Source organism: Pelodiscus sinensis, chromosome 3, assembly GCF_049634645.1.
Source record: "Pelodiscus sinensis isolate JC-2024 chromosome 3, ASM4963464v1, whole genome shotgun sequence".
Taxonomy (NCBI): Eukaryota; Metazoa; Chordata; order Testudines; family Trionychidae; genus Pelodiscus; species Pelodiscus sinensis.
Genome location: NC_134713.1, coordinates 161,649,539 through 161,662,538, shown reverse-complemented (window position 1 = coordinate 161,662,538; position 13,000 = coordinate 161,649,539). Strand labels below are relative to the sequence as shown.

General features: G+C 47.3%; 1 protein-coding gene across 5 annotated transcripts in view; it reads right to left on the bottom strand.

Moving 5' to 3' along the window:
- Positions 1-9,465: 9,465 nt before the first annotated feature.
- Positions 9,466-13,000, bottom strand: part of LOC102444426 (uncharacterized) — an 82,955-nt gene continuing 79,420 nt past the window's right edge. For all 5 annotated transcript variants that reach the window (XM_075925380.1, XM_075925382.1, XM_075925381.1 and 2 more), the window contains one exon: positions 9,466-11,310. In XM_075925380.1, the coding sequence (XP_075781495.1) occupies positions 11,182-11,310 (129 nt within the window). In that variant the 3' untranslated portion in view covers positions 9,466-11,181. The remainder of the gene's footprint in view (positions 11,311-13,000) is intronic.

The window sequence follows — 13,000 nt, the reverse complement described above, 5'->3', positions numbered from 1 at the left end:
GCCCACATGAAAATAGAAAACAGACCTTTTGCTGTACGATGGCATCTGGCTGCATATGCATAAGGATGCTTAAATTATCGGTCTTTGAATGGCTGCACCATCCAATCCATGGTCAGCTGTGTTCGGAGCACAGTGTAATAGAGAGGAAGGGTGGTGGTAGTGAGATTAATGTGGAAAAGACTGTAGTCCTGCTTTTGCTTCAGGCTTTCTTTGTGGTGACAGACCACTTGCTTCACATCTCTTTGGCTTCCAAGTCTGTAAAATGGAGATCAAATTGTTTTTGCTGCCTCCCAGGGTTGTTTGGAGGCTTTGTTTACTAAGACTTGGCAGACCTTGGATGGAAAGTGCTGAAGTGGGGCAAAATTTGGTTCTTAAAACACAGCGACTGATGTCTGGCTGGGATCTTTGAACATCCCACTTTCCATATACTAAATGAGCCTCACCGCTTGCCTGTGGAAGTTGAATGCACTCAGCGCCTTGCAGGATCATCCCTATTAAGGACACTTTGAATTGCCAGTGCAGCTCATGGCGCACCAGCATAACGCGCTCCCTGTGGCCCAGATGAGCCCATTTAATTGGAAGTAACGATGCTACAATGTTAAACAAAGCTGCAAGGCTGGAGTAGCAGAGTCACGTACAGAAGCTTTTACTAACCAGGAAGATCAGCTTTTAGTGTGAGAGTCGAAGCCGCCTCATCTTTGGCAGGATGGCTTTCCTCATCCTTGGGGGGGAAATTGGTGTAACACCCTCTCCATAAGCAGAGGATACATGCACTAGGCCAGGCCTCTAGTTCTTTCACTTAATGGGAGCAACCTCTTCCCAGTTCTGGGCTCAGGGGCATGTAGAGCCTGATTTTCAGGAGCTGCTGAGCACTCTCTCTCCCCTTTATTACAGCTAGAATTGTGGCTGCTCAGCACCCAAGAAAATCAGGCCCAGCCACTTGGGGAAGGTTTGGGGAGATTTGTGAGGAAATGATCTGCCCTGGGAGTAGGAAACATCCATCAGCTGAGCAAACAGCCCAGGCTGCCTCTGGGGCACAAGCCAGGTGGTCCCCTGCATAAGCCAGTAGACTGGGATTCTGTAGGTGTTAGTTCAATTGCTGCCTTTGCCTATGGTCTTAAGTAAGTTACTTAATCTACTGGGTGTTTCAGCCTTTGTGTAAGGTGAGGCTGATGCCTCATAGGGATATTGTGAGGCTCAGATCTCCTCATGATGGTGACAACTGTGTAAATATCACTAGAAGTTCTGTGAACTAATATGAACTGAATATACTCGCAAGGAACACTTATTGGGGAACTCTGCATTCGAAGTGGCCTCCTGGATTGGACCTAGCCTGAACCACTGCATCACAATGGTTACTGCAATCTTCTTCTTCCTTGTGTTAATCCCGTCAAGTGGGATCCCTTCTAGGGGTATGTCTGGACTGCATGGCTCCGTTGACGGAGCCATGCAAACTAGTTTACCTGGCATAGGCAAAGAAGCGGGGATTTAAATAATCCCCGCTTCATTAAAATAAACATGGCCGCTGCGCTGTGCCGACGATCAGTTGATCCGGCAGAGCGCAGCAGTCTAGACGCGGATCGGTCAGCTGGGGAAGCCTTTGCCAACCGATCCATTTCACGAGGCATAAGGGATCGGTCAACAAAGGCTTCACAGCCGACAGAACAAAGTACTCTGTTCAAGGCCCTCATTTGTGACACACCACCACTTCTTCCTGGAACGGTCTCTCAGCCTGTTTCCTTCTCTCTTGATCTATCGTACTCTCTTCCCCACCTAGGTGTCTGGACTGCGCTTTACCTGTCCAAACCATCTGAGCCTGCAATTCCTCATTCTTTCATCTATGCCACCCTGTCCCTAACACATGCATTCCTCATGTGATCCTGCTTGCCTACATCACTCATCCATCTTAATCATCATATTTCTGTAGAACAGTCATTTACTCATGTTTCTTCTTTGTTGCTTGACACTTGGTGCCATGCAGTAAAACCAGAAGAACTACCATTTTAGCGGCTGGTATTTTCCTGTCACACTCTAAACCACTTATCTTTGCCTCATTTGAACTAGGCATTTATTATCCTAGCTCCAATTTCATCCTCCATTTTCCTATTTTCCCAGCTTCTGGAACCCAGATTCTGAAAAATGTGTGTTATCCTTCTAGTCTCAAGGATAATTCTTCAGCGTTCAGCTTATTGAAATTATGTACCATGAATGTTTTGTCCTTTGCTTATTTTGAGTTATGTCTCTACTCTATTACTAACTCCCTAAGGCCTTCTCATCCTTACTCTGTAGTTCTTGCCACCTTATTTTTGGTGTTACACTCTTTGATTTTTGCTGTAGCTTCATAGAGACACATAAGATGAATGGTCTATGTTGACTAAATAACACTCGCTTCTGCAGTCTCCTTGAAGTTTTATATCTTTTGTTTTCTACCAGGAAACAAGAATGTCATCTAGCTTCTAGTCCTTCCACTCTTGTACGTAATCAGACATTCATCTCTTATTGTAAAGAATGCATTGGATCCATATACATATTCTCTTATTCTTAGATTTTTAAGGGACAAAAATGCTCCTCCATCCAGTTGTGATGGCTGTAAACTTTTTTTCAGCTTCTGTTTGTATTGGACTTTTCTCAGCGGTCTCAGGTAATTGTACTATTGAATTACCATTGGCCTGGCTCCTCTGTGTGTTCCCTCTCTTGTTTAATGGCTGCTTTGAAACAGATGTGCGTGGAGATGTTTGAATAATATTACACAGGCCACAAATGACAGGGCTTTTTGCTAAATGTTTTATAATGATCTAGTTAATGCTGTATTTATCATCATAGATAGCTGCATGTGGTGCCACAATGGGTTTTATGTAGATGGGCAGGATGCAAAGCTCATGGAAATTGTTGCGTATTTTTTTATTTACTTAAATAGGCTTTAGAGCAAGCCCTGAGCCTTCATTTCTGCCCTTGGAAACATTCAGGCTACATCTACACTGCCAGTTTTTGCAGCAGAAAATATTCTAATGAGGAGCTAATTTGCATGAGTCACAATCTCATTTGCATATTTTCTGCCAATCCGTTTTTGCGCTAGGGTTTTTTTTGCAAAAACAATCAGTGTGGATGTTTCCTTCTTGCACAAAAACCCCTTTTTGCACAAGATCAGTATACCTCCTTTTTTGAGGCATAAGGATCTTCTAGCTCTGTCACTGTCACACACTCTTTGTGTGATCTTGGACAAATCTTTAACCTCTGTGCCTCAGTGATCCCATCAGTAAAATGGGAACAACATTGACTTGCTTTCCAAGATGCTGTAAGGCTCAGTGAATTAAGGTCTCTGAAGCCCTTCATTGTTCTTGAGTGCTATGAAAGTGCCAGGTATTATTAATACTGTAGCAATAAGCCAAAGCTGGATTTCTGATCTGACTGGTTACAACTTGCCTCAAATAAGTATCAGACCCAAGAACAGAGGGACTTTAAAAACTCCCCAGAGCTGCACCCTTTGCAGTCAGCGCACCAAGGACCGTTTTATAACTGAGGTAAAATTGTCTTTTCTGCCACAAGGACAAAACTCCTGTTCTGTACACCCAGAGGGAGGTGGGGGAGAGAACCATGTACAGCAGACAGATGGCCACACACTCAGCTCAGTTAATACCTAAGTAAATTAGGTAAATCACAGGCTTAACAGGCACTCTCCCTAAGGTAGGAGTGGAGCTGAGGCCACGAATGAAAATTAACAGCCTCTCAGAGGAAGCAGAGGCGAATGTGGCTGGGAGCGTGCAGTACTGGGGAGTTACATTGAAAAGGGTGTTGCACGCAGATTGTGTTGTTATTGCACTTTCTAGCATGAGTACAAAATGTTTAGGACATGCTAATGATACCAGGAGAAACAGCCACACTTTGATTGGCTAGTAATTGTTTTAATTATTTTCCACCAGAGCTGCCATGAATATAACATAATTGGCTTGATTATTTGTCAGCACTGAAAGCGAGGAAGAAAACAATGCCCATAAAGAGCAGTGGGTTTATTTCTGGAGATTAGTTTAACGCTAGACAAGGGCAAAGCATCTCTCTCTTCAGAAGGAGGACCAATAACCGGCTCTGCAGGCTGAAAAAAGGCACTTTGGATTCAAAGCAAATGTAAATGCTCGGGGCTCTGCTCTATTATAGGTAGAGTGGTAGCACTGTAAAATGCTAAGGCTGCCAATGCTTCTCACCATAAGCACCTGTTTTCATGTGCTTATGACTTTGCCAGACCTTCACCATTTGGGCTGCAATATTCCCTGCCAAGGGCCTGCCTGAGGCAGAATTGGTTTTGGAAAGTTTAAGCAAAAATGGCTCAGCCATTTAAACAAAACAAACAAACCAGGGGTAAGGGCTCTCTGACACAGGGCCTAGGGAAGGAGACTGGGGTGAGAGCATGCAGGAGAGAACTAAGGCCAGTTGAGGTGCTCTAGTGGGGAGACTGGGACTGGCTAGGAGACGGGGAAAAGGAGCTGCTGGGAAGGAGGGGCAACTGGAGTGAGCAGAAGAGGTTACTCTTAGGGAGGATGAAGGACAGAAGGGGCTATGACCATTAAAGAACACGTCCTCAGGGCCTTGACTGGACCTCAAGATTCCTGAGTTTCACTATTCCTTTGCTGTTAGCAAATCCCCTTGAAATCTATCAGCAACGTGTGTGTCCCATCCCCCTCTCGCCCTCACACAGAGGACAGGGACAGGAGCTAGGGATGCTGCAGAACCCCCACGTTTTGCACAGGACTCCAACTGCCAGCCCCACATCTGTGGGTTCCATTGGCAAACCCAGTCCAGGGTTCCACACCTGTCCCAGCTGTGGCCCAGACTCAACTGTCTCAATCCTGTCCACATGCCCAATGCCCAGAGTCACTGCCCTGATCTCATCCCCAGCTCTGGGATGGGGAGAGGCACAGATAGGTAAAGGGGGTGCACAGCCCCCTCTGAAAACTCACTGATAGAGGATGACATCCTACTAGTGCCATCTCCAACGCTGTTAGTTGACAGTGGTTGTGGTGTGTAGCATAGGAATTATAGCAAAATTCCCAGAGGGCCACTCTGGAGAAAGCAATGTCCTTCTATTGCAGGCGACGAATGTTTTGCCACTGGAAGTGGTTACTCATTGCATATGATGCTTTTTAAACACATCCCTCAGTGCATTTCTCGGCTCAGCACGCAGCACCCAGAGCAATTTCAGTTCTTCCACTCGTTTGACCTCAGAGCTAGTGGGCTGTGAATGTATTGTACAAGGACAGCAATGGATACCAAGCTGGCCAACCCGCTAACAGACAGAGCTATTATTATAGTGGGCCCTAACGTGCTGCAGCCACAAAAAGGAAAACAGATTGTTTGGCTCCTTTTATGTCCGGAGATATCTACATATCCTGTCCCGGGCTAACTGAAAACATGTGGTCAAGCACTGTCAGCTACACCACTTACTAGCTCCTGAAATCTCAACATCTTTTCTTTCCTTACCTCAATGCTTGTTCTTTGAATCAGTCCATTAAAATCTAAGATGTCTGTGGTTTAAATGCATTTGTTCGCTTCACAAATGTTCATTTTTCTTTTCGAGGAGCCATTGGCCTTTGAAGCTTTTCTCTCTCTCTTAGTGAGTCCACTTGCCCATTGAGGCAGTGAGTTATCAAGGGAAACCTGCGTTTGCTTGTCCCAAATCCCACACAATAGATTGTGTTTACTTGCTGCAATATGCCCACACATAAAGGATGATGACTTCTGACATTTTGCAGCAAAGATCCAAGGGCAGAGGCATTCACGGGGTTTTGATTTGCTAAGGCTTTTACAAAAGAGAGGTCTGATGCTACTCCCATTTATGTGCGCAGGAATTTGGCCCCTGGACACAGGGAAAGTAGGATCAGACCATTTGTTAGCAGACCGTTACTTCTTATGAGACAGAATTCAAACTAGTTTTGCCAAACGAAGAAGTGCAGTTGGTGATGGAGCATCTTTGGTTTTAATTACAGTTGTCCGGTTAAGGCCCAGATCATGTGTCTGTTAATGTAAATGTCAGAAACGCCCACAGACTTGAAAAGTGCAGAATGAGGCTCTCAAAAAATCCATGACTTTTCAGTCAATATGGTTTGAGACTTTATTGGTGTGACAAGCTGTGCAAGGGGTGCCAAAAGTCTGCCAAATTAGCAGTGCAAGTTACTGAACTTCTATAGGATCCCATTCCAGAAATGTTGCCTTCTCCCGTTCCTACAAATAGACCTAATACATGTATGCATAGCCTATAATATGCATACACCTCCCTCTACAACTATGCCATTCGCAAATACACATCTTCCATGTACCCTACATACACATCACCTCCCTCCCTTCCTGCACCTATGATCCAACTGTGATGGATCCACCTCAACACCCATCAGCTCCCTCCCCACTCTACAATGCCTGCCTCCAGGCTAAAGAACTATGTTTCCCATCTCCACTGCACTTCCCCTTTCCCAGACTTCTAAGGGAAAATGTCATAGTGCCTGTATATATAAATCCATGGTACACCCACATGCTGAATACTGTGAACAGATGGAGTCACCCCATCTCAAAAAGCTATATTGGAATTGGAAAATGTTCAGAAAAAGGCGACAAAAATGATTAGGGGTATGGAACAGCTTCTATCTAAGTCAAAATTAATAAGACTGGGACTTTTCAGCTTGGAAAAGAGATGATTAAGGGGGAATATGCGAGAGGTCTATGAAATAATCATGGATATGGAGAAAGTAATTAAGAAAAAGTTATTTACTCCACAAAACGTTAGAACTAGGGGTCACCCAATGAAATGAATAGGCAGCAGGCTTAAAACAAACAAAAGGAACTACTTCTTCACACAACGCACATTCAACTTATCAAACTCTTTGCCAGAGGATGTTGTTGAAGGCCAAAACTTTAACAAGGTTAAAAAAAGAATGAGATGAAACTAATGGAGGATAGGTCCATCAATGGCTATTAGCCAGGATGGGCAGGGGTTATGTCTCTAGCCTCAGTTTTGCCACACTCAGGGCACGGGTGACAGGGGAGGAATCACTTGATGATTGCCTCTTCTGTTTTTCCTCTAGAGCATGTTGCATTGCCCACTGTCAGAAGACAGGATACTGGGCTAGAGGGACCTTTGGTCTGACCCAGAATGGTAATTCTTATGTTCTTAAAGCTCCTGCCCAGGAAATGACCATGTGTAGGGGACAGGAGTCACGTGCCAGTACAGTGTTGGCAAGAAGCCCCAGACTTGTGGACAGGACCATGTATGGAAAAGGCTGTGAAGTCCAGCAGCTTCAGCTGAGTGCAAATCTGTGGGAAGCTTATGGGGGAGCAGCAGCAGCTGGGCGGGGAGCCAGTGCAGAGGAGACTCAATGAGTGACATTAACTGAGCCTAGCCTGGAAATCTGCATGCTCCTATTGGCTGGAATAAAAATTAGCCTGGAGAAGGCACCCCAAGCATCAGGCCTAAACAGCCCTGACTCAACTGGGCTTCCCCAGAGACCTGAACAGGAACTGCTGTTGCACACTTTGCACTGTTCCTGTTTAAGCCTCTGTATCTAAGACAGCTGCAACCTTTTCCTTTCCTGCCAGCTCTAGTAAGATGCCCTTTCGCCAGCCATGTGTCTGAGTGATTACTGGGACCCACCACGCCTAGCCCCTTCAAGGCCTAGCTACTGAAGCACCTATAGCTCTTGCTCCCAAGACAAGGTATACTGGGCATGTGGCTGGCATGTTAGGAGTTTGGAGTAGTGAGTGACCCCAATAATTATAAGCCCATTGCTCAAGGTCACATACACAACAGCCCTAAACCCACTCCCCAACTGAAAACTTGCAGCACACAAGGCAAGTGTAGCCAATGCCTAAACGCCAGCAAGCAGGCCAGAGGTGACAGACCTCTAGGATGGCATGATTGCGTTTCAATTAGTTGTATGGGGCCTGCTGTTGCTTTCACTGCCCCAGGCTACAGACTGCAGTAAATCCCTGGCTTTGAAGCTTTACTCCTGTTTTAGATGTGAAGATGCCTATGGGTGGGTTCTGAGCAAGAGCACTGGGCTGGAACATGAGCTGGCATTTAGATCAGGTTTTCAAACACCCCACGTTTCCTCAGGTGTCGATGAGGACAAAGACATTCCTACAGCACGTGCGACTCACACCACTTATACTGAAGCCCAGCAGCAAGTGGTCTGGGGACATGGCTCAGTGTATTTAGGGAGGACTTTGGGCAGTCAGATGGTTAGTAAATAGGTTTCCGTAGAGTTAGATGAAATTCAAAAGGCGTGGTGATTTGGAAAAGCATCCAAAAGCTCAGCTGTTTACCTCAAGCTCTGCCCTGGAAATGCGGCCAGATAAAGTTAATATGATTTCTGGTCAGATCCATACAACAGCCCAGTTTTACAATGCCCTGGGCCTCATTTGCCTCTTGTGTCACAGATGTTCATGGTAAAAAGTCTCAGGGGGTAGCCGTGTTAGTCTGTAACTTTAAAAACAACAAGTGGTCCTGTGGAATCTTGGAGTCTAACAAATATATGGTATCATGAGCTTTCATGGGCAAAACCCACTTCATCAGATGAGCACATCAGAAGTGGATTTTGCCAAAAAAAGCTCATGATACCATATATATCTGTATTTGTTAGTTTCTAAGGTGCCACAGGACCACTAATTGTTTTTAGATATCGAGTCACCCCACCAAGATCAGTGAGACACTGGCTCCCCTGTCCCCAGCTGCCTCCCCAAGGATGGGGAAGCAGCAGAAGGTGTGTTTCTGGGCCACAGCATCAGTTGTTTCCCAGGCAAAAGCTCAGCAGTCTGCTTTTTGCTCTAAGGGGAAACACCTGCATGTCTCCAGCCAGATACACCAGTAGCAGGGGCGAGGGCTAGGAAAAGAAGTTACAGGCGCTGCCCTGCTACTCGACCACAAGCAACCCTTCTTCCCCCTCAGCTGTGTGCGACAGAGGAAGGGCTCACTCTGAAGCTGTGTGAACTCAGGAATCGGGGGAGCCAACAAGAAGCTATGCTGAGCCAGTTAGAGCTAGAAAGTGCTTTGTTCACACATCAAGCTCCTACCCCCATTTCAGCATGACATGAACCCTGGGTACAAGGTACTGTACTTGGGAATCCACAGGACTGAAAGAAGCTGTATACATGCAAGCTATTTATTTGATTATTGTAACTGTATTTGATTGATACCATGTCAAGAATCACCATATTGGATGTTTGTCTTTAAGACAAGCTTGAGAACATTACCCCAAAACACCCTTCAGGCTCAGAAACCAAAAGCAGATAACCCCCGCCCCATGAATATATTCAGTTTTTAAGTCAATCTCCTGATTAGTTGGCTGGGCGGAGTGTGACTCATAATTGCGGAATATTTGGAGAAGGCAGCACTACCTCAGCAATTATATCCTTCTCCAACCCCTCTGTAAGCATACCCAGGCCTTAAATACCAAAGAGCCGAGCTCAACAACAGGAGGGAACATATGAGCTGTTCAAGTTTAACTTTATTCTTCTATTGATTGAAAAAGAAAAGCGAGAGAAACGTTACAAAAGTACTAAAGAAAGGCAACGATACTGACAGGAACTCTCTGTTCTCCATTCCCACTTTGGGGACTATCGTAAGGGACGGTAGCCCACGGCCCCTCCTATAAAACATATCACCTTGCTGGGTGATCAATGAGGCGCCCTTCAGGGTCTGACTCCAGCAGCACCAACCGATGTCGTAAGAGATGGGGGCACCCAAACCTTGCCCAGCCGAGCGCCATGCTGGCAGCTGGAGGCCCACACCTAATATGCAGAAGAGGGAGCCAAGTGATAGCTGCCCTCATCTTTCCTAAGGAGGTGCAGCCCGAGGTGATGACAGTTCTCACCACGCAGTGCTCCAGCTTGATCCGGCAGCAGGTATAGAAGATCACATGCAGCATTAGAAGAGGATATAAGCAGAATCCCCCCTCCTGGAGGAAGGACGATCAACTAGGAGCGAGATCTGTTTTGAAATGAGCACGCCTTGCCAGTCGCCACTGGGGCTTTCGTTCCCCACAGAAGCACCCAGAGAATAAACCCAGCCAATGCCCTTTATTTAATGCTGGTGAAAGGGGCTTTATCTGCAGCCCTGAAATCCTCTAGTCACAGCAAGGGCAGCATCGGGACACTGCTGTGGTTTGACAACAAGAGCTCCTTCCAACAGACCCCACGTGTCATGCCTGGGTTGAAGGCATTGGCTCTGCTGGTGTGCCCAGACTCAAGGGATCTCATCATTCATCACAGCACCATTGGCGAGGCACTGACAGATTGAGGGTTCAGCAGGCTTCCCAGAGAGCATGTTGGACTTTGCTGAACATGGCTGGTGTCACCAAACTCAACTTTCTCTTGGGCCAGTAACAGGGAGGTACCTGATGTCAAACTCCACAACACGTCTAGGGCAGGCACAGCCCCAGTGGAGAGAGGCCCCAAGAACACCCCGTCCTGCTCAGTTTTTCTCTCTAGCCCTGCAGCATAAGGCCAGAAAGCAGAGGTCTAACTGAGACCAGACCTTCCCTTTCCCATCGCAAGGCCCATCAGAAGACATGGGGATTCCCTTCACGCTGGCAATCTCTGCCTGCCCATTTTAACCATCTTTGGGTTAAACCAATCCCCCAACAGCAGAATGATCAGAGTAGACAGCTACAGACTCTACATTCACACCCCAGACCCCCAATTCCCAGGGCCCCTCAGCTGCAGCAGGGCTTAAAACGAGCATCATTTCAACAACCTTGCAGGCAGGCCCCATTCGCTTTGTAGGGTGTCCTAGGCAACCTCTGTCTCCAGCCCTGAAAACACTTCAGTTTGGGGGAAGCAACTGGCTCTACAGCAAACCATGAGAAAGCAGAGCACCTGGAGAGAAGTCGACTCAGTTCTGGTTGGCATGCATTAGCAACCTGCCCAGTCTCCTCTGCTAGCCCTGCAGGACTAAATACACCTGACATGTCCATGTATCTGGCACCATCTTCATGGCTCCACAGTAGCTTAGGAAGCAGACTTGCTCATTTCATCACGAATGAAGTGAAACTGGGCACTGGTGCAAAGCCACCTGCTTCTCCACTCCCACAGAGATTGCTATTGCAAAGATGTCCCCTGTCCCCACCCTGAATCCCATCCCATCCCATCCCTGCCAGAAGGGTGGGTGGGTACAACAGTTCCTGAGGTTTCGAAGAAACTCCTTCAGTAGGCACATGATGGTTCTTCAACTGGAGCTATTGGACTGAGGGGCTTCAAGGTGCTGAGGGAACGGAAGGCAAAGGTTGATGGGTCGTATACTAAGTGAGATGGTGGGCGGCTCCCATTGACATTCTGTAGGGGAAAAAGAAAAGGCAAAAGGAATGTGTCAGTGCTCACGCAAACAGAGAACAGGTGAAAGCAGGTACATATCCCACTGCCCTCTCCTGGATACAATCACATCTGCTGCAATGCGTGTCAGAGGCCCACACCAACAGCTAAGAACAACAGCACAAACAGTAAAGTTATTCCCTCTTTTCCCCCAAAAAACTGTGTCGCTAGACTGAAGGCAACTGGATACCTGTGTAATTAGGGCCTCTGGCCCCAGCTAGTAGTTCAATAATGCAGCAGTGAGAAACAGGGCAAAGGATGTACAGGATGCAATCAGAGTCAGGGGTATTGAAAAGTCAAGCAACTCCAAGGCATCACAGCTAGGGCCAAATGAACTTAATTTGATGAGTAGTGAGTGGCTGGGAACTTGCAGGAGCTACATTTTATCATCACAAAATAAGCAGCTTTTGGTATTTCAGTCCTAATCTATTAGAGATGGCCCAGAACCAAAACCCTGGAACACTAGGGATCTGGATCCATGCTCTGGACCCTTGACCCATCTCTATCTTCTCCCTCCCAAATCGCTCATTTAGTTTCTCTCATCTCTTTGATGTTGGTCTTTGATGTCTCTCTAGCACATCTCCTCGCTCCCTAAACTCTCCCTCTAATCTATTCTACTCCACATACCTCTAATATCTCTCTACTCTTTTTCTTCTCTAATCCACCACACCTCTTGCTTTCTGCTGTCTACCTCTCTGGATGATCCCATCACCTACCATTTATCTCCTCGGCTACGTCTACACTGGCCCCTTTTCCGGAAGGGGCATGTAAATTTCACGAGTCGTCGTAGGGAAATCCGCGGGGGATTTAAATATCCCCCGCGGCATTTAAATAAAAATGTCCGCCGCTTTTTTCCGGCTTTTAAAAAAGCCGGAAAAGAGCGTCTAGACTGGCCCCGATCCTCCGGAAAAAGTGCCCTTTTCCGGAGGCTCTTATTCTTACTTTGAAGTATAAGAGTGTGAGCCTGGCTGCCGAGGGAGCAGGACGCTCTCTGGGGCTAGGGCAGGGCTAGAGAGTCAGGCTGGGCCAGGACGCTTGGACAGCCAACCGGCCAGCCTGCTAGGCCTGCGGCAAGGGTGTGAGCCTGGCTGCCGAGGGAGCAGGACGCTCTCTGGAGCTAGGGCAGGGCTAGAGAGTCAGGCTGGGCCAGGGTGCTCGGACAGCCAACCGGCCAGCCTGCTAGGCCTGCGGACAGGCCTGCTGGAGAGACACCAAACCCCCGGAAGGGGGGCTCAGAGCGAGTGACTTGGGCACTGCCAGAGGGCAGTGTGGCGAAGAGAGCAACGCGACCAGAAGATTCCAGAGGGGAAACGCCACGTGAGCGGAGGCCTGTGCGGGCGGAATGGACTGATTCCGGGGACAGACGACGGACCCCCGCTACGGTGGTGAGTGACCCCCTTTGAAGTAAGAATAAGAGCCTCCGGAAAAGGGCACTTTTTCCGGAGGATCGGGGCCAGTCTAGACGCTCTTTTCCGGCTTTTTTAAAAGCCGGAAAAAAGCGGCGGACATTTTTATTTAAATGCCGCGGGGGATATTTAAATCCCCCGCGGATTTCCCTACGACGACTCGTGAAATTTACATGCCCTATCCGGAAAAGGGGCCAGTGTAGACGTAGCCCTCTAGTTTATCTAATCCATATTTTTCTCTCTCTCTC